This window comes from Candoia aspera, chromosome 16 (genome assembly GCF_035149785.1).
Source record: "Candoia aspera isolate rCanAsp1 chromosome 16, rCanAsp1.hap2, whole genome shotgun sequence".
NCBI lineage: Eukaryota > Metazoa > Chordata > Lepidosauria > Squamata > Boidae > Candoia > Candoia aspera.
Window position 1 is genome coordinate 10,604,528 of NC_086168.1, and position 23,861 is coordinate 10,628,388.

Sequence of the window (23,861 nt, forward strand, 5' to 3'; positions counted from 1 at the left end):
GTCAGTGTGAATTCCTGCCCTCATATATATTTTATACACACGAGCCTTTATATTTACATCTCCACATGAGCCAGGCATCCCAGCAGGCTGGCTGGAAGATGATGGACCTTACAGTCTGGAAGGCTGCTCTGAAGGCACCCCACGGAAGGCTGCCTCAACCTTGCTGTTTCCAAACTGACAGGGTTGGGAAAGGGGCCAGTTTGCTATATTCCCCCCGCCCCACCAAGTATTTCCTACTGTTTGGGCAGAGGGGAGTTTGTGAAGCCTCTTCCAGCCATCTCCTCCTGCATTTTATGCTCTGCTCCTTAAAGATGATTTAAACCCACCAGGAAAGGTCCCCATTTCTCCTCTTCTCCAGTATTCTGACTTGTTTCGAAAAGATCAACACACGGGGCTTCAGCCAAGTGTTATTAGCACACATATATACACTGGTGCATATTACATTTATGCGCATACATGCCACCCTTCTGTTTGGCGAAACCCTAGTCAACCCAGTGGGGATTTACTTCTGAGTAAAGTAGGGATGGCCCGGAGGGCAGGGAGGGGAGGATTTTGCTGCAATGCCTGGAAAGGGAGGGTGCACTGCTCACTTGGCACCTTCTAGGTATGGGGGACCCCATGGTCTATGCTGGGGGGGTGCTGATAGGCAGCTGTGGTCTCCCACCCCGGGAGGGAGCCCCCCCGTTCCTTTGGTGCAGATAAAGGAAGGTTTTACACAGAGGAGGACCATCTGATGCCCCAAAGAGGGACAAAGGGGGTGGGGAGACTGTTTCTCTTCTCCCCCCGTCTTGGACCCAATTTCCGGATTATGAATACAAAATTGGAGAGGAGGGGGCTGCTTCCTTGGATCCATGCAGTTTCCAGGCCCGGGGTGGGGTGGGGGGTGTGGAGAAGGGGGAGAGTGCCCCCCCTTTTGTTCCCCATCAGCATCCCTCCCCGCCGCGCGCCACTTGCCACCCACCTCCGGCCAGCGGAGGGCACGCACCGCATCCCTCCGGACGCGAAGGGGCTGCCTGCCCCGATCCAGCCACTGCCCGGCAGCCCCCGGGCGGCAGGATCCGGCGCTTCTTCCTCCCGCGGCTGCGAAGAGCGCAAATCTGCTGAGCCACCCGCGGGCTGCTCCGGCGCCTCCTTCCCCTCCCGGCTTGCACCTGACTTCCCCGTGCGGAGGCAGGAGGAGGCGGAGGAGGAATTCCGAAGCAGCCTCGCCTCCCGAAGGATGCTGATACTGATGCTGCGGCCGCCCTGCAGCGCCGCGGGGACCAGCCAGGGGGCGCCCTCCCCTCCCCTCGCAAGGCACGGCGGGAGATGTAGTCTCCCCGGCGGTCCCACGTGGCGGTGCGGGGGAAGGCTCGGGGAAGCGTTGCTGCGCTTCGGGGGCTTGGCGGGGGCTCCCCCTGCAGAATTGCCACGGAGCGGCGGAGCGCCCCGGAATTGCACGGGGGGGGAAAGTAAATAAATAAAGACACCCCCCACTGCGCCAGTTGGCCCGGGGGAAAAAAAAAGACAAAGTTGCACGCCAAAGCAATGGCAGGGAGGGCGGGGGGGTGCTCTTGGGTGGGCGGCGACCGCCCTTCTGCAAAGCGGGTGGGGCGCGCGCTGGCTCTGCTCCGGGCCCCCCAGCCCCGCCAAGCCCCACAGCCCCGGTCTCCGAGGCCGATGGTAGGGACTGCGTCGCGGAAGCGGCTCTCCGCCGGGTCGGAGCAGAGGGCGGGCAGGCTGCGCTGCGAGAACGTGTGGGGCTCTGTGGCGCAATGGATAGCGCATTGGACTTCTAGATCGATGACGGGGTGGAGTCATTCAAAGGTTGTGGGTTCGAGTCCCACCAGAGTCGCCTTTTGCAGCGCCCCGGAGTGCAAAAAAAAAAAGAGTCGGGGCGCGATTTAAAAAAGAAAAGAAAAAGTTTTGGGGAAGTTGCCCTTTGCGGCTCCCGCGCTTTGTCACGGGGCGGGAGAGGGGGGCCCTTCCTTTGCTTCTCCCGCCGGCCGCCCCCCGCCCCCCGCGCGGCACCCGAGCTCTTCTCCGCCTGGCCAAGCGTGAATGGAAAGTCTTGGTGGGTTCCTTACGCCAGCGGGGCGCACGCGGGCGCACCAGGCAGGAAAAAGCTTCGGTTCTCCCTCCGGTCCGCAAGAGAAGGCAGCGGGGAATAAAAAGGGATGGGCACCGCTTTTTCTAGGCGCAAAAGTTTTGGCGAGCGCTGGAGGCGCGGGCAGCGTTTAGGAATTGAGAGAAGGGGAAGTTCACTCAGGCTCAACAAAATATTTATTATGATAAAGCTGTCTTTGGCTGGGTTTGGGCATCACACGAGGCCATGGTTTGTTTCAACATGGCTTGCTGAATAAACCACAATGGGCTGGGTTTACAAGCTATGATGGCTAGCTTTAAACAATGTTCAAAGCAAACGTTTTAGCCCAGTGCTCGAATCTAGTCAATCTTTAGAGGCTATAAAAAATATTTCCCCATTGGGGAGAGTCAAATAGCCATTTCTAACAGCAAGATCATTCATAACAAAACTGAGGTTGTGCTCACAGATGTTAGCCCACTATTTATTCAACCCTAGTTTGCTGAACAAGCACAGATGCGATTCACAACAAACAAGCCACCTTTCTGGCTTAAGTACATCATGTGAACCAGACATGTATAAACCACAGTTTGCAAACACTGAAACCGGCATCTTTCCCAAGGAAACAGAACGGAGGTTCAACAGGAATCCATTCCACCATTTTGCAAATTTAATTTAAAAGCTGGAATTGAGAAACCAAACGTGAAGATATTTAAGGAGAAGGTTTTTAATATCCTGGGTAGATTAAGGAACCAGAAACCCTGGAACAGAAGATAGAATCTGGGAAATATCACCACCCCATTGTGAACATAAAGAGAATCGCACCAGCATTCAACCTCACCTCAGAAGCCTGTTATTAGCTCTGTATTTTTGTGCCTGCTCTATAATGCAAGTGGTTGTGTAATCCAATTTATTGCAGTGATTTAATCTGGATGAGAGAAGGGGATCTCTTGTAAACAACTCAAGCAGAATTAGTATTTCTTCTGTCCTTTTCTAGGCTGCTTCGAGGCCGGGCCGAAAGCATAAAACAGTCAACTTGACAGGGGGGTTGGGTGGGAGGAGGAGGAGGAGGAGGAGATGAAGATCATTAGAAATGGTTCAGAAGTGATGGGACGGGAGGCTTTGAAGAGAATCCTAGACTTTGAAGGCCCCCAGCTCCGAAACCGCAAAAGGTACTTGTGAGAATGAATGTGCTAGAAGCTATTATACGGTTTGGCTCACGAAGACTCAGCAATAAAATCAAAACTTAGGAGGCGAGACCTAATTTTTGCAGCCGTTTTCATCATCCTGTCTTTTGGACCACTGATATTTTCCCTGTTTTTATTGTTGAACAGATTCGGAGTTTCAACATTCCTGATTTTTGCTCTGATGCTTGTTTTTTTTTCCCTTTTAAACCCTCTTAACATTCCAGGACAGAAAAAGAAGCTGGGGATGCCAACAGATCAACAAGACCACCCCTGAAATGCCCCAGGCTTTGCCAGAGGACGTGGATTTAATTTCCAAGATTTAATTCTGTGGCTTCCTGAAAGCTGTTGGCTCCACCAGGTGCTCTCCTGTTTCAGCTGTGGAAGCTCAGACCTCAATCACAGGAGGGGGCAGGATGCCCATTTCGCGGCGAAGGGACTCTACAGTTTGGTCCCAACGCTTCTCGTAATAGAAGTTCAGGAGACAGGTGGCACTTCTTCCGCTCCGAACGGCCCAGGGGATGAGCTCAGCGGTCAGAAGGTGTCGCTTTCTGGGGAAAGGAAGAAAGATGGTTGGGGAAATAGAAAGATTAAAGACACGATGTTTTGAATTCAAAGGTCTCCTTCGCTCCTGGAGAGCCGGCCTATGAAGTTCTTTCGTGAAAGTCCTCCACGTCTCCTGTCACCAACGATAAAGCCTTCTAAGAGGCGTCGGCCTATTTAATCCAGTGTTCTCCTAGCGATTAATCCTCTATTAAAATTTAGGCATCGGACGAAGGCTTTATATGCCCAGCCCTTTTTCACGGACTATTTTTAGGGCTGGATTGTTTAAAAGTCTGACGCGCTGCTCCATCAATATTGTCTTCTCTATCTGACTTTTCCCATTGATTTCCTAGCTGTTACAACCTTGCAAATGGTCCTTATCCACTGCAAAACAGTGTATGGCTTATTCTTAGGCTTTCTGCATGGATAATACAGCTGCAGAAAATCGAAGGGCAATCGAGGTAAATAGGACAAGAGTTTCCTAATATATTTGGAGATATTCTTGATTAAGGGAAACGTTTAATGCTTTTTGACCAGAATGGTTTTGTTAAGACTTTTACAAATCCCATCATTTGTGCAACCCCTTGACCCCCTTCATCCTCTTGGGGTTTTTTAGATTAACCCCCCCCCCAACATTAGAAGTTACGGCAGTTGATATCACCTAACTGATTGCTTGGAAAGAGAAAGGCAAGAGTGGGCCTGATTAATACTTGGAAATTAACAGATCAATTGATCAATCAAGGACTGTTGTCACCCAAGCTCCATAATGCAATGGACGTATCCAGTGTTTCTCATCCTTGGCCATTTTAAGAATGTGGACTTCAACTCCCAAAATTCCCCAGCCAGCAGAGAATTCTGGGAGTTGAAGTCCACACTTTTCAAAGATGCCAAGGTTGAGAAACACTGGACGTATCAGTGGGTGTGAAGACCCTGATTTCTGCTGGAAGACATGCTGGCAAGCAAGTCTGCATTTATAAGGTTCTCAACCTACCGGGCGTTTAAGCGGAAAGGGCCAAATAGTGCTCCCAGGACGCACATGGGCAGACCAGTCTGGACAGCCTCAAACCACTTCACCACAACCTCCCCTAAGAAACAGCATCAGAGAAAGAAGAACATCAATCCTCTGCTATTAGTAGAGAACCACCAAGACGACCTTGGAGAAGCGATGGAACCGTGGTTAGAAAAACATGTTTTATGCCCCGGACAGGAAGAAAACGTTAGAAAGAAACTCAGACTAGCCTCACCTTCTCTCTCTTGGGTATAAGCAGCAGGCAAAATCTTTTGAGATTCGGATACTACGGCCTGCATCGGCAAAGGAAAGGCGTGGTATTTCCTGACCTAGCCTTGCTTGAAGGACTGATATTAAACATACGCACTGTTGGTAGGCTCCAGAAGAGTGGTATCAACCTGGATTTCAATGGGGCAGGGCTTTCCCTCTGTCCTCCACCTCCCAAAGGTGCGTGTGAGTGTTCTGCAAACCGTGAGTAAGTACAACACTTGTAACCTTTGGCTATGGGTTGAAATCCAGAGCGTAAGGACACCAGCTTGCCAGTTGGGGAAACTGTTGGTTCCCACAAACACTGGTGAACGTCAACTCACCCAGCCTTCCTCTTTGGCTGTAGCCACCAGGAGTGGCCATTAAAAGTGTCTCTGGGGCCCTGGCTTCCTCATACCTGGTTAACAGCCAACGGGCCAAAAGAGGAACTCGTTAACCGAAACTGCAAATGAGAATCAGCTCTCAGCTCTTGGATTTTCCTGGCAGGGCGCAGCCAAATGGAGGTCAGAGAGAAGGCCAACGTAACAGAAAGAGGGAACAAAGTGTGTGTGGAAGGTCAAACGTCTCAGCCCCCATTGGCCTAAAAATAATCTTCAGCCTGCCAGTATCCCTTAGCCAGGCTGTTGCCATGAGGAGAGAAAGAGACCAGGCATGACTCATCCTCTCCACCTTAAGAGCGCAAAGCATTCTTGCTTCAGGCTGAGTGTTGATTGCTCAGAACTATTTGGAAAAACAACATGGCCACTTCCTCCGCAAATCCCAGTGAATCACAACCCAGGCAGAAACTGGAAGTAGGCTAAAGGTGGCTGTGTCCGAATTTCAACATCATTAGTACCATTTATCTGCGGTCCAGCAGCAGGAAGGGTGGACATCACCATTGGGTAGGGCAGTTATAAAGATAAGTCGCTTCTGAGGGACATAATACGGAGGTTATTAACTAACCTGTTGATCACAGGCTAGTCTTTCCCAACCTGGTGGTCCAAGAAGAAATGAACTGTAGGCCTCTAAGAACTGAACGCTAATCTGTAGGGTTATGAATGAGGAAGGGAAGAAGAGGAAAAGAGAAAGAAAGAAAGAAAGAAAGAAAGAAAGAAAGAAAGAGGGAGGGAGGGAGGGAGGGAAGGAAGGAAGGAAGGAAGGAAGGAAGGAAGGGAAGAAGGGGGAGGGAAGGGAAGGGAGTAAGGAAAAGGATGAAGAGAAGAATGAAGAAAGAAAAAGATGAAGAGAAAGAAAGAAAAAAAGAAGAAGGAAGGAAGGAAGGAAGGAAGGAAGGAAGGAAGGAAGGAAGGAAGGGAGAAGGGAAGGGGGAAGGGAAGGGAGAAGGGAAGGAAGGAAGGAAGGAAGGAAGGAAGGAAGGAAGGAAGGAAGGAAGGAGAAGGAAGGAAGGAAGGAAGGAAGGAAGGAAGGAAGGAAGGAAGGAAGAGGAAGAGGAAGGTGGCATCTAAAGATTTTGGTAAGAATTAGGGAAAGTAGAACATCACATAGGTATGTGTAAAGGCCAGACTACTGGTGTTTCCAGAGCAATGACACAATAAAAGCCTCATTTGAAAATGCTTCCCCCTTATGCAAATGAAAGTACCAGCATACTGAGAATTTTAATCAAGCCTTGAACCTGAACTCATTTTCCCCTCTGGCCTGATCTCAGCTTCCCGCAAACCAGGGATGCGGTCCTTGCACTGCCCTGAATCACTTATGGGGCGCGGAGCAGCGAGATGCAGATCGGCAAGAGGTACCCCTGGCTGTGAGGCACGCACCGAGCATGTTCGTGGGCATGCCAAGGAGGGTGTGCATCAGATCGTGGACTTCTCGGTAACGCTGGATGACGTACGCCAGCTCTTCATTGTCCACAAACCGGGCTGGCATCCTGGTGTCTGGAGAAACCCTCTGCCCATCAGGGGGAAAAAAAGGGAAGCGGGTATTAATTCCCTAGGCGGAATTTGGGGAGGGCGAAGGTGCAGATCTTGCACGTACGCCGGGCCCCCGGTGTGATTCTCAGATTGATTTTATTGTAATCACTTCGACTGTTGTGAGCCACCCAGAGTTGCTGAGAGTTGGGCAGCGCACATCTTTCATAAATTGTTGTTGTTGTTGTTGTTGTTGTTGTTCTTCCCAACAACCTCTATTCAAGGGAGCCAACAATGGGGCAGGGAAGCTGGAGTACCCCCCTATTGCTGGTTAAACCAGAAGCCAGCAACCAGGTGCCCTCTAGATGTTTTGGACAACAAATCCCATAGTCCTTTGCCTTTGGCCATGCACCTACAGCTGGTGGGAGCGTGAATGCAGAGATTTTATTTAGTTAGCACTTTGAAAAGCTGCTATTAGCCACCCGCGTGCCTCCATTACGTCTGAACCCTTGTAAAAGACTCATTCCTATCTGTTACTACTTAAGATGTTATTTAAATCCCTGGGATTTGGAGGTTAAGCAAGAACGGTCCAGATGCAGACAACCTTCTAATGGAGGGCTAAAAAAAAAATTGCTTTCCTGTATACCATTTTCAGCTATTGCTCAGCTTGGTAAGAATGAGAACCCTTCTGCTTTTCAAATGAGAACAGATTCATGACGCAGCACAGGACAAATGCTCCCGGAAACCCAGTTTGACAAGGTACCCACATTATCATCCAAAAACCGAATGTATTCCCGGCCAAAAGTCCCATCGGGGAGCGCCCGAAGTCCAGCGACGTCCAGCGTAGAAAGGCGGATCCGGGGCCGTTCTCTGCGAAGGAAATCAACAGAACGCAGGCAGATCAGCCTGCGAAACTGTACATTGATTACACAGCGGAGACGATGGGCATCCCTTTAAAGGTTAGATACGCTGGCCCCAATCCAGCTGAATCGCAAGTTCCGTTGGGTTAATGGGATCTGTAAACCCAGCTACGGTAGCTCGTAAACTAAGAATCCACCTTTTTAGCTCAATGGTGGCTTTTTCAGTGAGTGCTTAAGCACAACATGGGAAGTCCACCAATATCACTAGACCAGCCTTGGTCATGCTAGAATTCAACTGGGCTGGTTTCCGACACGTGCAATTCCCCGGCCTTATGCCCCCAACAGTGAAAGAGTAGTGAAAATGTATTCACTAATTCACACAGGTGGCTTTGACAACAAAGAAGATTATCCATCCCCACACCATCAGCTTGTCCAGGCTTCACGCTAAAGGAAACGGATTTACTTACTGTAGGACCTGACTTCCTTCTGGGTGAGTCTTCATCTGTTCCCAGAGATTTTTTAAGGCAAGGGAGCCTGTTGTCTCCCCAAGAACAGCTACCATATCTGGAAGACGCAGGGAAGAAGGAAGGAAGGAAGGAAGGAAGGAAGGAAGGAAGGAAGGAAGGAAGGAAGGAAGGAAGGAAGGAAGGAAGGAAGGAAGGAAGGAAGGAAGGAAGGAAGGAAGGAAGGAAGGAAGGAAGGAAGGAAGGAAGGAAGGAAGGAAGGGAGACATTTGTGCAACACAGCTATAATAGTCTTAGATTTCTCCTCCTGCCCCAGAAACACTGAAAATGCGTGTGTTCGTACAGCATCTTACGGGCCAGGCATGTGGGACTGGGATACAATTATGGAACTTGTGATCCAACCTAGACCAGGCTGCAGACCAGTGTTTCTCAACCTTGGCCACTGGAAGATCTGTGGACTTCAAGTCCCAGACTTTTGGGAGTTGAAGTCCACGCATCTTCCAGTGGTCAAGGTCGAGAAAGTTGGCTGGGGAATTCTGGGAGTTGAAGTCCACACATCTCCTAGTGGCCAAGGTCGAGAAAGCTGGCTGGGGAATTCTGGGAGTTGAAGTCCACACATCTTCCAGTGGCCAAGGTTGAGAAACACAGCTGTAGACCATCAGGGCATGTGGCTGATGGGTCTTCACCATTTCCACAACACTCCAACACCCTGCTCACCATGGCGATAGGGGTTGTAGAGAGCCATGAAGGCCGAGCCAGCCGTCAGCAAGCCTTTCTGCAAGAGGCTGGTGGGGATATGGTTTGGATATAGTGGGAAATGGCTCCCTTCTTCCGTGGGGCTCTCGGTGGCCGAGAGGTGGCCGGCGTGGCAGACTGTGAGTCCTGTATGGAAGACAAAGGTTTTTGGTTAGGGTTAGAGAATCAGAAAGACTTCAAGACCTTAATTAGTTTTTTTTCCAACTTCCCAAAGCCCTGGAGTGTGGTCAAAACAAGCAGCATTTACTGGATCCCTTTTCTCCTGGGTTAGCTATTATTCTGCATGTAGACTATTTGGGCCCTAGTGATAAACCACTTGGATTCTTTATTTTTACCTCTATTATTTATTACTGTATTTTATTCTGTGTATTTTATGGTTAGGGTTTTTAATCGATGGTTGTAAACCGCCCAGAGTCCCCCGACGGAAGGAGATGGGTGGGGAAAAATTAGATAAATAAATAAAACAAACAAACAAACAAACACTGTTGTATTAGTGTCTCCCTTCTACAAATTACTGGAAGCCTTTGTTCTTTTGCCCCTGTCACCAACATTGGGGGATGAGCTTAATGGCTGATGCTGGTTGACCCCGTACCACTCTCATGACTCAACGACCTCTGTGCAGTTTCCTACTTCCAACTGGAGGAAAGGTACTTGCACAAAAGCGCCCTCAGCTTTGACCTCTTTCTCTGTTCACATTTGTCTCCACCAAAGCTACATTTCAACACTGCGAACCTGTTGAATTTAATTGGGAATTATAGGGGCACTCCTCCTTGACGTGATTAACTCTTAACCTGTACTCCTTTGCACCAGGGATTTGATTAAAGATTGCAACCACAAAGAGCCACGCATTCCCTACCCTGGATCTTCATCACTGTCACCACCAGGAAAATATTGCAGTTTTGCCTTGGCCAGAGCAGAAAAAGTTTTTACACTTTAGTGATTTTACTTCGATTGTGGTGAGCCGCCCAGCGTCCTTGAGAGTCGGGCAGCATGCAAGTATCATAAATTAAAAACAAGTTGAATTTAAATGTACAATGACTAACATTCGTGTATTGGTAAGAAGGCATGTCAAACAACATGACTACTGTATGATCCATTCTCCTACAACAGAAGGGATTACTGTTTTAATCGGGACCAGAAAATGTGGAATTTTGGGGAATCAGGCCTGGGGGCTATAGGGTTGATGGAAGACTTGCCTGGGACCCCACAGGGCTCAGAAACGCTTCCCACGTTCACTGTGCCAGACAGGAATCTCTGAGCACGCCTCGACAGCAGCAGATACATGGTCGGGATTTTCCTTCGCCAGGTGAAACTAGGCAGAAAGATTTCGGAAGGGCGTTTTTCAGAGCAGGGAAGGCAGCCAAAGGCGTTTGGAGCTAAGGACGGGATGAAAACGCTTCCGCGTTTGGCCGCGCTGCAGCGCCACTCCCTGGCCAGAACACGCGTGTCACGGGAGAGCGCCGTCTAGTGGCAACTCAAAACACGGACCGTCTGAACGGCAGCATCTCGAATGCAAGGAAGAGAGAGAGTTTGCTGGGGTTTTACAGAACAAGCCTTTCCCACGTTGCTGCGGGTCGGCGTTGACGGGCGGTGTCATCCCCCGTTATCCATAGCAAAATGGAGAAAGCGGAGGGGCGCCATGCATATAGGTCACCCCCGACTGCTGCTTCCGCGCGGGGCGGACCAGCTTCCTTCCACCCTTCCCGGCCAGCACAGAAAAGTCAAAGTTCAAAGCGGATAACTTAAATTTATTCCACGTATGAGCGCGCACGCAAGGCCAGCGGGCCCCAAAGGCCCCCTCCGGGCAGCGAAAGAGATCATGCCACTAGAGCTGGGCTGCCAAAGCCGTCCGGGTTTTTGCAGCCCAACCCTGGCGGCGCCACCTCGTTGCCCTCCAGTACCCATCCGCCCCAGCCTGCCGGGGCAACGGGGAGGGTGGGAGGGTCGGCGAGGGGAAGGCGCCGCTCCTCTGCGCGAACGACTGACCTCCGGCCGCGTTGCGCGCCGATCCTCCCCACCCCGGAGGGTCCTGGATCTGGGGGCGAGGGGGCTCGCAGGCGCCCGCCGTCGGGCCGGGGGGCGCCGCTTGCAGACGGCCCTCCTGGCGGCCCCTGACCCGAGTACTCCCCGCCCCACCGCTGGGCACGCTCGCGGGCGCGCCCGACTGTGCGCGCAGCCCCGTTGGCTTTGCGCCGGGCCGCGTGTTGCCGGCGGGAGCCAATTTCCTGCCGGGCTGAACCCGGCAGTGCTCCGGAGGAGCGGAGAGGCGGCTGCACTGGCAGAGGGCGGCGGCGGCGGCGGAGGGGCGGGCAGCATGCGGGCGGCGGCGGGCACGGCCTTGCAGGGGCTGTTCGCGGTGTACAAGCCGCCGGGCATGCCCTGGAAGACGGCGAGGGACACGGTGGAGCTGCATCTGCTGCAGGGTGAGCCCCCCCCGGACAAAGTCTGCCCGGGTGCCCCCCGTTGCAGATCCTGCAAGGGCGCCGCGGCGCGGGCGCTTCCCGCCGAAGCGGAGCGTTCCGAGGGCGCAAGGCTGGATCTGCTGCGCGGCGCCCTCCCCGGGGCTGGTTGTCGTGCCTCGGCCGTGCCAGCTGCCCCCCCCTTCCCCCGATCCCTGGCTTTGGAGGGGGAGGTTGCCCTCGTCTTAGCCGCTTTCCAAGAACGGCAAGAGTGCTGCGGTTCTTGGATGGCTGGGAAGGACCTGCCCTTGTCCGAAGCCCGCTAGTTCGAGAATCCGGCTTTCCCCGCGCAGCTTCCCAGATATACAGGTGATTCGCTTAATGACTGCCGCAAAAAAGGTTGTAAAGCTGGGTCGGATTCGTTTCATGACCTCTTCACTTAGCAACTGAAATTCTGGCCCCAAGTGCGGTAGAGAATCACTCTTTCCCAGTCCAGAACATCTGGAGGACTCCAAAGGAGCGAGATGGACAGCTGTAGACTTATGCAGAGATGATTAGGAAACTTTGTCCCACTGGATCACCAGCCCGTGCCTTCCAAAGAGGAATTGAGCAAAACGGGATGAGTTTCTGCAGAAATCCCTGTGCTTCGAATCCAAGGAGAAAAATACAATTGTTATGGTTCTGGAGGTTGTGGGGGAAGAGGGGAAAAAATCTCCGTCTTCCCTGTTTTCTGCTTTTAGGCCTGAATGCTTTAAAGCGCCCGGAGCCCCGTCAGCAAATAGGCTTCCAACGGACCATTTCAGAGGGGGAGAACGGGAAGCATCTCATCCTGACTGTTAACAAGGTTCCTATGCTGGTTGACCATCCTCTAGGTAAGAGGGCACTGAGATCTCCAGAGAACCTGTGGAAATTGGGTGGCTGGCAGAGACAAAACTGGATCACCAACCCAAAACAGCGGCGTGCCCTTTCCTGTGGCGTTTGAATTGAATTGAAAAAATCCAACTTCCTGTTGAATATTTTGCTGTGATTCTTTCACGGTGTTCCTCTATCAGCCTTCCCCGACCTGGAGTTCTCCAGCTATCTTTGTGAAACAGCTGCCCTTTTGGGGCCGAATGGCATGGTGGATGCCATCTGGTGTCTTTAAAAATACCGTCCTGGGCATTTTTCTTAAAGAGCATTTTTGAAGTAAATTCTTGCTGCTGCTGTATAAGGACGAGGGAGCCTGCTGCCTCTCGTCAAAGGCCCCATGGAGTCAAGCATTCTGCAGCTGACCAGAGGCAACAGGCAAATTGACAAGCACAATGGGAATGTCTTTCTGCTGTTAAAATCGTTTTGGTTTTTCTGCAGTCTCAGGACCGGCGTTTACCCACTTGAAAGTGGGAGCAGGGCATCGGCTGGACACACCTTCGTCTGGCGTGTTTTGTAAGTCAAAGATGCTGTGGCATTAATTCCTCTGTTACGGGGGCTTGATCAAAATTACTAACCAGGTTTAACGGGGCATTAGCTATGGTATCAGCAGAGCGTTGATTTTCTCCTGTAATCCCCCAGGCTTTCAGAAACGTTTCCGTTAATCTGCAAGGAGGGCTCCGTGGCTTCATGGGATTGTTTGTAGCATGTCCCACTTGAAACCAGGTGCTAAGAATCCAGAATTCTTCTACCATGGTGGAGTTACATTGCCCAGCTTTTATTTATTTATTTTGTCCACCATAATCATCCAACACATTATGCAATTCTTCCTGCCCAGATTGACATAAGGCCCACTTTGATCTGGGTACTACTGTTAGGAAGTACAGGCGGTCCTCACTTAACAGCCACTCGTTTAGTGACGGTTCAGACTTGCGACAGTGCTGAAAGAAATGTTAAGTGAGGACTACCTGTCATGAAACTTTAATTCTGAGTTGTCTTGTGTGTTTTTCTCCTCCAGTACTCGGCGTGGGTAATGGCACCAAGTTGCTCACAGACTGGTATAACGCGCATCTTACCAGGGTATGCGTTCCTTCCATTTCTGATGCTTAGCAGTGAGTGCCATTTGTTTGTAACCCAAGCCTCCCCCATGTGTAAGGGGGGTGGTACAGCATGCTTAGAGCCAGTCTGATGTCGTGGTTCAGGCATCAGGCTAGAAACCGGGAGATCTAGTCCTGCCTCAGGCACAAAGCCAGCTGGGTGACCTTGGGCCAGCCACTTTCTCTCAGCCCTAGGAAGGAGGCAATGGCAAACCACTTCTGAAAAACCTTGCCAAAGAAACTGCAGGGACTTGGCCAGGCAGTCTCTGAGAACTGGACAAGATTGAACAGATTTAAAAACAAAGCAAAACAGCACATTAGGGAAATCCCTAAATTTACAGATAGACCAGGCTGTAATTATGCTGCTAGGAAGTTTTGACCACGTTTTTGCCCTAGGCATTTCCAATCCCCAGGGCGTGATACCGGGATGTTTTTCTTTTCGAAGGCATACACTGTTAATGGCGTGTTTGGCAAAGCCACGGATGATTTCTCAGACAGAGGCAAACTGGTTGAGAAAACCACGTTTGGTAAGCGGCTTGTCTAAGTAACCTAATTTTGTCTGCTGGAGAGTTGGTTTTCCAGGATTGGCGTTTTTTGAACCGGAGAGGCGGGAATGAAACTTTTGGTCTGCATGCTGCGTCCTCTCCCACGAAACACAAGCAAGCGGTCTTTATTCCATCTGGACCACGTGCCTTTCTGCCCTGCATGCAAGAGGGCGGTTGTGAAGTCTCGAGTGGGTGGACAGGAAGTCCAACCAGCGTGGAAGGCGGGCATCCAGCAACATTTGGAGGGGTGTCAATCTTCCCAGTTCTCTTGTACGTCTTATACAGCAAAGATTCTCAGTGTGATAATGATATAGGCCCAAAGGCCCCCTTTGCGCCAAAGTCCGCAGAAGCAGGCAAAATACTGGGGAAACCGTGGGATCAGAGCCTCAAAAATGGCCCGGTGGTTTGGGAAAAGAGGAACGGGACTTGACTTTGTTTGTTTTCTTCTTCCGAGATCATATAACCCGGGAGAAGCTGGAACGGATCGTTTCTGTGATCCAGGGATCCCATCACAAGGCTTTACTGCAGTAAGTATCAAATTGCAGGGATCGTGTCTCAAGGTCATCACATGTGCTGTGTGCGGGGAAGGCGCCTGGCTCAGTCCTGCCAGTTAGGGACATCCAGGAGGAGGAAGGATCTAGACCCAAAAGCTCCTTTGACATCTCATTCTTAATGAATATTCTAATACAAAGTAAGATGATTTAAACAGCTTTCCAAACTAATGCCTCAGGTGTGGTGGACTTCTGTTATTTCCATGCCCTAGATTTAACGTACTGGAGCAGTGTTTTTCAACCTTGGCCCCTTTAAGATGTGTGGACTTCAACTCCCAGAATTCCCCAGCCATCCAGGCTGGCTGGGGAATTCTGGGAGTTGAAGTCCACACACCTTAAAGGGGCCACGGTCGAGAAACTGTCCTGGAAAGTTTCTTAGCAAAACAGTATTATGTCCTGAACGCAAGAGCCAGACCGCTGCCTGATCCCACTGCCAGCCACTCGCTGGGCTAGTATAAAATCAACAGAACCTGCCTGGAAGTTGAGTATGAACGTTGGCATGGCCAGGTGGCACGGGGGCTGTCACCAACATCCTCCTGTTTTCTTTGCAGGCCACCTCCATCTTGTGGCTTCCTCCCGCGGTGTTTCTGCAGTCAGCGCAAGGAGCCCGACAGCTCCCAGCCGCTGTGCTTCAGCAAGAGCCCCGCCAATCCCCGCGTGTGGACCATGCGGCAGTCCCTGGGCAGCGATAAGGCGCAGCCCCTCTGGAGGGCCCTGCTGATCTCTCTGAGTTTATCGCTAATTCTCCTGTGGTGCGTGCTGCGCCCCGAGACTGATGCCGACCGAAAGTTGGCAGAACTCCTGCAGTGGGACGTTCCGGATCAGGAACTGCCGCCCCATCTTTCGGGGGAGGAGAAGAAGCCTTAAGTAGAACACGGGGATAAGAAAACCATGCCCTTCTGCATGGGCAAGAGGAGACCGATGCTGGGCAGGGTCTCCGGCTCCTCCTGGCCAGGCTGCTTGCAGGAGAGGAGGAAAATGATCAAGAGATGCCACCCAGAGCTAGAAGGCCGTCCTCAGGAAAGGGAGGAGGAGGTTCTTAATCTGAAATAAAATTAACTGTGCTGAAGTCGGTGATGGCTGTGAATCGAAGTGGTCTTTCTCCCGCGTGTCGGAAGCTGGCCCCGGTTTGCAAATGAACACCGAAAATGAGAGCGGCCCCTAAAATTGCAAAATTTCTCGTCTGGGAGATGATGCTGAAGAGCAACAGAGCATCCCTTTGAATGTAGCTGTGCGTGCAAGGGCAGGGTTTGACTGAATTTCACACCATGCAGCATAATAAAATACTCATACATTGGAACAAAGTATGGGGCTTCGCAAATGGGTAAACGCAGGGCCAAGCTGTAGCCGTAAAACATCTGAGACCGCTCACCTTGTGGTCTTCAGGCTTATCATCTGAATTAGCAGCAACTTGCCAATCAGAGCTACGATAGTCAGCTGCTTTTCAGTGAGATGTACAGCTTAGGAGTGATGGGAAACAGAAGTCCAACATATCTGGGGCACACCAGGTTAGGGAAAACTGGCTTCTCGTAACATACACAGCCCTATTTAAAACAGCCACCGCTTTGCCATTGTACTCAAACATTGCACAATATATTAAGACATCAGTAAATAAGGAGAATCACAACTGTCAGGGTTGTTTGGTTAAGTTAACCAGAGGTTGCTAGCTCTTCTGGACATGGCATGCAGGAACTTGGGGGGGGGCAGGAATGCACACACTTCTTTTGGGATGGAGATGCAACTGGAGAATGATGGTTGTCCTCATCCCACCCATTTGGCTTTAGGAGACAACTGTTACGAAGACTTGTATGACGATGAATTCTCAAGCAGCGGTCCTCTTTAAATCCAGGAGTTATTCGGTGACCCCCTGCAGTGTTGAGTTTTGGCAATCTAAAGGACTTCAGATTTGAAAAGTTTTTTGAATAAAGCAAGCATTCCCTAAGTTTTTATCTTAAGAGTAAACAATTACTCCAGAATGCTATGGGTAAGAAACCTGTTTTTTTAAAATGCTAGTAGAGCTGCTCAGGATAACGAACAAGAACGAATTCCCCCTTTGGAACATTGGGGCAGTAAAGTTCAAAGGAACACAAGAAAATGGGACAGCCAGCTGTAAAAGGATGCAGATCTCATCGCCCTGACTGATGGGTTCCCAAATAACTCACTGTTCCCTTTTCTACCCTCGTCCCCTTCTAGATACGCTAACCTTGACCTGAAAACTCAAGCAGCATACGAGCTGGCTGTGAAAGGATTAATTCGGCCCACGGAGAAAAGCCCGCCTTTGATTACGGCCGTGCGATGTCTCCGTTTTGAACCACCTGAATTCCAGCTGGGTATGCCCCATCTCATGGATTAAGGCAGACTTGCAGCACTGTCCTATTAAAAAAGGGAAATTAAGCTCCAGGACCCTCTTTAAATCTTTCCACTCTGTTCCTGCTATTCCACATTAGAACAGGGGCCTTGAAAGGAATGAATTATGGAGGGATAGATCCCTATCAGGGATGCTCCAAAAATAACCATCCCTGCCTCAGCATTGGGTTAGACCAGTGTTTCTCAACCTTGGCAGCTTGAAGATGTGTGGACTTCAGCTCCCAGAATCCCCCAGCCAGCAAGGCTGGATCTTCCAAGTTGCCAAGGTTGAGAAACATTGGGCTAGACTAAATGACTGAGATCCTGGGATTCTTCACTTTGTCCACTGCGCTGGTTTTCACCAGCATCAAAGGATGGTGAAAATGCTGCAGTTAAGGGCAGAGCCTGTTTTCTGCTAAAATTCCTGATGTACCTAGTGAAGGAAAAAAAAAATCGGGCTGGTAAAAATGGCTTTTACTCAAGAAAACCTGATCAGCATGGACAGAATTGGGTTAAAAAGACAAATAACTGAAGCTGGTGTAAAGTTTCCCTTGGATACTTAAAATAATTCCTTCACAGCCAAACCAGCCTGGGATTGTTCTAATAAACGGGGGTAAGGGAACACGTTCCGAGGGCTAGTTTAGAGACATGGGGACAGATTAACTAGCCATTAAAGTTGTAACTAAGGGGACACGGTGGCGCTGTGGGTTAAACCGCTAAGCTTGCCGATCGGAAGGTCGGCGGTTCGAATCCGCGTGATGGGGTGAGCTCCCGTTGCTAGTCCCAGCTCCTGCCAACCTAGCAGTTCGAAAACATGCAAATGTGAGTAGATTAATAGGTACCGCTTCGGCGGGCAGGTAACGGCGTTCCGTGTAGTCATGCCGGCCACATGACCACGGAGGAAGTGTCTTTGGACAAACGCCGGCTCTTCGGCTTTGAAACGGAGACGAGCACCGCCCCCTAGAGTCGGACACGACGGGACTTAATGTCAAGGGAAACCTTTACCTTTACCTAAAGTTGTAACTATTAATTACAACTTTAATTTTTGCCCACCTCCTGACGTTTTTTCCCTACCCCTCTTAGAAATTCACTGCTTGCATGAGACCCAGCAATACCTCCGCAAGATGGTTCACGAAATAGGGCTGGAGCTGAAGTCTTCTGCAGTGTGCACCCAAGTGAGGCGGGTGCGAGATGGCGCCTTTGTGCTGGAGGATGCACTCCTGCGAACGCAGTGGACTCTTCCTAACATTCAGCGCGCAATTCTACAGGCCAAGCAGAAGGTCGACGCTGAGCTTCAAAACAGTCTCGCGCACCAGAGACCCAGGGCTGATTATGAAAGAGGGAGAGAGGCTGGATCTGACCCAGCTCCAGAAGGCATACAGCAAAGCACAACAGGAAATACTCTACCAGCAATCTCAAGGATAAAATGAGGATGTTCTAGAAAAAATCCTGGAACTCCAATCTTTGGGTTACATCGGAAAGTTCCAACTTGGCTTGTTCCTCTCTAAAACGGTACACAACATATCAAGAAAAGTTGGGTTTTTTTGGTTTTTTTTTGAGAAAGACCGTGAATTGGACACTGTGCCCAGATCCAGCCCAACAAAATTAGTTGCTCTGGCTGAAAACTGGCATTTCAAAGTAACGGACTGTGACCATAGTAGTGTATTTCAAACACCAACATCTTGAATTTCTATTAAGATTAAGCTATTTTGTTTTTTCCTAGCACCGAGATAGAATTTCTTAGTGGATGTTGGTTACTAAACGTAACTCGAAAGGTTTGATTATTTTTTCCAGTTTATGCACATGTCTGCAGAATGCAATGTCTGGATTTCGTCACAGTTATTCTCCTTTCTCCATCGCTGCAGGAAGACATGGTGGGACACTGTGCATGCGGACACGGCATAAATTAACTGATGAGGCACGCAATCATGCAAAAGAATCTAAACAGTGCTTGACAGCTAGTCTCTGGCAGTTGCAGCTGGGTAGGGAATGGGGATGTCATTTGAAAAGCAACTCTTTCATGTTACAACTTTGGAACACAATACCTCTGCATACCTGCACTGAATTATCTGCATGATAATCAGAGCTAATATAATTTCACCCCCAAATGCCAATGTAAATTAGTTGAGATTCCAACCTCCTTGCACGAAGGAAACCACTGAAAAATATATTTTTTTTGTGCCTGTGCAAAAGCACAGGTCCCTTTATTTCACTGTCAAAGCTAAACCACCTCACAAATGCTCTGAAGACTCATTTCCAAGCAAATTATGCATCGCTTTTATAGACAATTTTGTCTTCTCTTTCCTCACAACAACATGTTCCAAAGTATGGTCCCTTGCTCTTTTCTGTGAATGGACACAAGGCTGAGGGAGCTTCCATTCAGACCATCAGTGACACTTGCAGCTCTTACAGAATTAAGGAAACTACGCTGGGCTTGCATTTCAGCCTGGTCAGCTCCCATAACAAATGGGACCGTTAATTACTCAATCCAGCGGAGCAGAGATTTGTGCGTAGCGAGAAAATTCTCTCCTGTCCATCTCCAAATGGCTGGGCACAAGTCCAACAGCTTCTCCATCCATTAAGTTTTTTTTAAAGAATAAAAACCATCGTTCCATCAATATTTCTGGGTGAAAAAATGAACTTACAGTGGTTGCCTTTTCACCGTGTATTATATTTTGATAGTGGTGGTGTCATGTTTTACGTTCCTCCTAATCATTAAGGTCTAGGTCAAATTCGGGGTAGAGTTCTTTCGTGGTGACGCCTCTGATTGCAGCTAGGAGAGAAAGCACAGAAACAAGATAGTAATTAAGAAAATAGAAAATACCAAAAGGGCAGTAATCCCTTGTAATTCCACAAACTGTCATATTAAACTCCGCCTTGATGTGGTTCATAGATTTTTATGCATTTATTTATTCTGTGTCTTGGGAGTCGATCTTGACTTGGTGAGGACAAGTCCATAGAGTTTTCTTGGCGATGTTTTTTCAGAAGTGGGTTCCCCTTGCCTTCTGCAGGCATTAAGCAAAACACGTGGTCGTTAAGCAAACCATGTGGTCATTAAGCAAATCACATGGTTCCCCACTGATTCTGCTTGCCAGAAAATAGCAAAGGAAAGTTGAAAATAGCAATCACGTGACCACAGGATGCTGCGATGGTCATAAATGAGAACTGGTTGCCAAGCGCCCAAATTGGGATCAGTTGACCAAGGTGTGTGTGCATGCACTGCAATGGTCATAAGTGTGAGGATCAGTCACAAGTCGGTTTTTCCAGCACTGTTGTAAGTCTGAACCATCACTAAACAAATGGTTGTTAAGTGAGGACTGCCTGTACCAAGTTATCCAAACTCACCTTCCGAAGGAGGATGTTTAAAGTAAAAAAGGTACTTCTGCCCACCCAGCATGGTTCCTATATTAATCCTTACCCAATCTGCCCAAAAGCATTTGTCCGGTGTCTTTTATCTCATTGTATTCATGAAGCAAAGTAATGTGGTTTTCCAATTCCTCCAGGCTGTATCCCCTGAAAAAGCAAATTCAGAAAAGCCAATCCAATCCACGATTTTCAAGGAAGAACAGATTCAGGAAAAAAATATTTATGACTCTCTATTTTCACATCTATTTCCCTGTCCTCTAGTAACCCCAGCATTGCCGAAATTACTAACACGTATGTGCCAACCCTATTCCCCTGGGAATGGGAGGCACTGGAATTCCAAAATATTCCACTTTCTTCTCCAGTCTGTGGCAATCTGGCTGCTCTGGGGCCATCCAATGGTTCTCCAGAAGCTTTGTGGAAAAGTCCCCAGAGAAACATGGTCCAGGGGAGAAAGGAAGGGTTCTGGAGTCCAGAGCGTTCCATTTCCCAAACAGTAGGCTTGGCTCATGTTAGTTAACACACTTTCCTCCTGAAAAAGTTACTGCAGTCAAGCTGCAACTCCCCACCCACACAACAGAGCAATTTGAAACAGATCTACGTGGAAAATTTACAAATACCCACTCAGCCTTGATTTGTGCTATTTCCTGATCCAGAGCAAGTTCCTTGCGTTTCATCTCTTCAATTTCGCGCTGCAAGACGTCCTTATCGGCAGCCTGATGGCTCCTAGGAGGAAGAACCTGTCAAGCAGAGAATCACAGACAACATTAACGTTTTCATGATTCCAGCATTTGGTGGGGCGGGGGGATGCCAAGGAGCTTTAAAATAAGTAACTTCAGAGCTGGGGGAGGGAATGAACACCATGAAGACAGAGCCAAAATTTAATCAGTCCTATGCAGTTTTTAACTGTTGCCAAGAAAATAAATCGCTTTTACTCTGAAAATTTTTTTCCCACCATCTCTCCAGTTTTCCTGACAATATTGGGACTGTCAAAATAGTTTTTACTCTATAAAAAAAAATAAGTTGGGATTCCACGCCATCCCATTTACAAACAAAAGGGTGTACGTATCCTGCAAAATGATTCTTCAGTTGCAACCTGTCCCCCTCATCAAAAGTCCAATTTAACCAATAATATCTCCTGTGTTTACAGTTCAGAATTTTCTAAGAAAATTAATGTAAGGCAAGAGTCTCCAAAATGTTGACTTACCTCACAAAAAAACAGCATGATTCAGTTTTATGGACATAAAGCAATACAGGGTGAATCAATGTTTTATAATCTTGTTGAATGTAACCTTTATAGTCCTACTTGGTTTAAAACCAAGAAATAATCTACAGGATCCTGACCATGGATCCGAATCAGCCACAGAGGTTCTCCTCAAGGAACCATGACTGTAACTGTGGTTTCCAACATTGTTTGCTACATTCCTACAACGTAAGGCATGTCCATCAATGCATATTCTTTAGAGGGGTGAGCGATTTGGTCTTGCAGACACTTACAGGAGACTTAAAGCTTGCATTGCAACTTCTGCGGGCTGCTTGAGGTGTCCTGAATTTAGAAAGAAACAAAGGTAAAGAAAAGGATTTGAAAGTCCTTCCAGTTAGCCAACACAAGCGTGACATTCTTTAGGTGATCAGCTGGTTATATACACCCAGAAGAGATCTACTTCTGAGAATGTAATTCAAGCACGTGCTGACTCTCTCAATGGATTGTGTGTTAGTTTTCTTTTCCAACTCGATTTACATCTCATGCTAAGAATCAGAGTTTGCTGATTTGGCATCGACTGGTCAACCGTAAACCATGATGAACATACAACAGCTAGGATCATACCACACATTGATATGACTTCTTTGGTTTCACAGGTTGCGTGAATCCAGCACTTTGCATGTTAGTGCTTGGTCATTTGATGGCCGAGTGAATAATGGAACAACACTATCTTGCAAGATGCTTCCTTATTCAAACATTTTACACACACACACACACACACCCCACTACAGGAAGCCCATATGACCTCAGGATTTGACCCAGTCATTCAAGTATAAGAACACAACAGGCTTGTAGATTCCCAAAGGAATACATCAGCACCCTTCCAGCATGAATCATCACGTTAGCCAAAAGAGCTAAATTTAAGCGCAAGATTTAAACCTCTCTTACCTCCGTATTAAAGGTTTAGGGGAGACTCTCCCCCTTAATCCCAGGCTCTGCTTGCCCCCTTGATTCAAAGGAGGTTCATGTTCTTGTTCAGCCAGCGTATCTTCCAAGGCAGAGGTGGAACTGTGATTTCCAACAACTTCCTTTTGCATGTTGGAATCCATACAGTAGTCAGGGAAAGAAAGGCGGCTTTTGCAGCTCAAGGGTGTGCATAATTCACGAGCACCTCATTTGCTGAGTTTGCAGTCCAAAAGCTGGAGATTTTTGGCTTATTTTCTGCAGGGACGCATCCCTTCTTTTCTGCCAAAGCTGTGATGCAGAGAGAAAAGATGGCGGTTTTGTGAAAATCGTTAACAATATAAAAGTAAAGCGTCAGGAAACAAGGGCCAGCGTACAAGGGACTAAGAAATAATGGAGAAATGGGGCCATCAAGGCAAGTAATACTTGAAGTTCCTTCAAGAAATTCCACACGCAAGGCAAGCATCACACTAAAAACGAAATGCAGGCCTCATTAAACAAGGAGTTAGTGTAAGAATAATTGGGATGTTTTGGAACAGCAGTAACAACATTCGTGATAGGCTGGGGCTTTAAAATACTGCCACTGGAGTATTTAAGCCCTGATTAAATCTTCACTATAGATTTCTCAACTGTTAGGTGAACTGTGTCATCCTTACAACAATGATTTATTAAATGTACATGCTGCCCAGCTCCCACCTGTTCACTCTAGGCCCTGCCCATCTCCTTTTTCCAAGCGGGCAGAGTTTCCTATGCACTTGGAAAAGCTCTCTGGGGGTTCAACCCTAGCAAGAGCCAAATATTCGGCAACGCTCCTTTGCAACACGCAAGCTGCAGGCTGGCGCAACCCCAGGTGGGTTGACGCAGGCCTGCAGGGGATCTAGGAGAAAAACACGTTCCTTTATAAGATCCTGCCCAAATCATGTCCTCTGTGGGCCAACCTGATTGCAGAATGACTCAGAGGAGGGAAGGGACCTGAAGCCCAGCTGACTGGCAGATGTTTCCTTGCATCTGTTAGCAAAGGTGGCTTGCAAGGGCTGCTGCGAATTATCTAGAGGGGATTTCTAGCCTGCTGGAAAAAAGTCAAAAAGGGGGCACTTGCAAGGCCATTAAGATGCAGCCACTGTGAAAAAGCAGGGTGGGCAAGGGGGAAAACCACCGGCCAATTTTTCAGCAACCTTGTGGAAAGCAGCCCAACCGGCTGGACCTGAAATTGTTCAAAGGGATCCCCCAAAATGGAGATTCCCCAGCTGAGCTGTAAGTGGCTTCTTCATAAAAGCTCCTGGGGGGGTTGCAAAGCTGCAGCCCTCGCACTCAAGGTTAGCCCCCCGCCAGGGCACAGGGACTCCAGTTCCCATCACCCCCCCCGGAGCCAGGCTGGGGATGATGGGAGCTGGAGCGGAGCGACCCACAGATATCCCCGCAGCCCCACGAGGAGCTCTGTGGAGCCCCCAAGCTTGCAACGCTCCCCCGCAGCAGGGACAGGGGGCGCTCCCAATCC

General features: G+C 49.0%; 4 protein-coding genes and 1 non-coding gene across 7 annotated transcripts in view; 2 read left to right on the top strand and 3 right to left on the bottom strand.

Moving 5' to 3' along the window:
• SLC27A4 (solute carrier family 27 member 4) overlaps nucleotides 1-1,035 on the bottom strand; it is a 99,465-nt gene extending 98,430 nt beyond the window's left edge. The window contains exon 1 of the mRNA XM_063316278.1: nucleotides 962-1,035. The gene's annotated coding sequence lies outside the window, so the exon portion shown is untranslated. The remainder of the gene's footprint in view (nucleotides 1-961) is intronic.
• The window catches only part of COQ4 (coenzyme Q4), a 94,268-nt gene extending 83,115 nt beyond the window's left edge, over nucleotides 1-11,153 (bottom strand). The window contains exons 1-8 of one of the 2 annotated variants that reach the window (XM_063316302.1): nucleotides 10,976-11,153; nucleotides 10,186-10,301; nucleotides 8,951-9,115; nucleotides 8,237-8,333; nucleotides 7,677-7,779; nucleotides 6,820-6,949; nucleotides 4,781-4,874; nucleotides 3,650-3,797 (exon numbers count right to left, since the gene is read on the bottom strand). In XM_063316302.1, coding sequence (XP_063172372.1) covers nucleotides 3,650-3,797; nucleotides 4,781-4,874; nucleotides 6,820-6,949; nucleotides 7,677-7,779; nucleotides 8,237-8,333; nucleotides 8,951-9,115; nucleotides 10,186-10,273 — 825 coding nt within the window. In that variant the 5' untranslated portion in view covers nucleotides 10,274-10,301; nucleotides 10,976-11,153. Of the gene's footprint in view, nucleotides 1-2,780; nucleotides 3,798-4,780; nucleotides 4,875-6,819; nucleotides 6,950-7,676; nucleotides 7,780-8,236; nucleotides 8,334-8,950; nucleotides 9,116-10,185; nucleotides 10,302-10,975 lie in introns of those variants that run through there. The other variant, XM_063316303.1, reaches the window with a different exon arrangement.
• TRNAR-UCU (transfer RNA arginine (anticodon UCU)) lies at nucleotides 1,741-1,834 on the top strand. Its single transcript has 2 exons — nucleotides 1,741-1,777; nucleotides 1,799-1,834. It is a non-coding gene; the product is annotated as a tRNA-Arg (tRNA).
• Nucleotides 11,154-11,288: 135 nt separating the features above from the next.
• TRUB2 (TruB pseudouridine synthase family member 2) lies at nucleotides 11,289-18,372 on the top strand. Of its 2 annotated transcripts, XM_063316300.1 has the most exons (8): nucleotides 11,289-11,412; nucleotides 12,129-12,260; nucleotides 12,736-12,810; nucleotides 13,313-13,374; nucleotides 13,837-13,918; nucleotides 14,391-14,463; nucleotides 16,681-16,817; nucleotides 17,917-18,372. In XM_063316300.1, the coding sequence occupies exons 1-8, from the start codon at nucleotides 11,304-11,306 to the stop codon at nucleotides 18,261-18,263; spliced, it is 1,017 nt and encodes a 338-aa protein (XP_063172370.1). In that variant the 5' UTR covers nucleotides 11,289-11,303; the 3' UTR covers nucleotides 18,264-18,372. The 2 variants fall into 2 exon arrangements, with proteins under 2 accessions (XP_063172370.1, XP_063172371.1); XM_063316301.1 differs by lacking the exons at nucleotides 16,681-16,817; nucleotides 17,917-18,372 and adding an exon at nucleotides 15,039-15,559.
• Nucleotides 18,373-19,483: 1,111 nt separating this feature from the next.
• Nucleotides 19,484-23,324, bottom strand: SWI5 (SWI5 homologous recombination repair protein). Its single transcript, XM_063316304.1, has 6 exons — nucleotides 23,302-23,324; nucleotides 22,349-22,654; nucleotides 21,694-21,742; nucleotides 20,821-20,936; nucleotides 20,252-20,346; nucleotides 19,484-19,606 (listed from the first exon to the last, which is right to left on the bottom strand). The coding sequence occupies exons 2-6, from the start codon at nucleotides 22,507-22,509 to the stop codon at nucleotides 19,542-19,544; spliced, it is 486 nt and encodes a 161-aa protein (XP_063172374.1). The 5' UTR covers nucleotides 22,510-22,654; nucleotides 23,302-23,324; the 3' UTR covers nucleotides 19,484-19,541.
• Nucleotides 23,325-23,861: the final 537 nt, after the last annotated feature.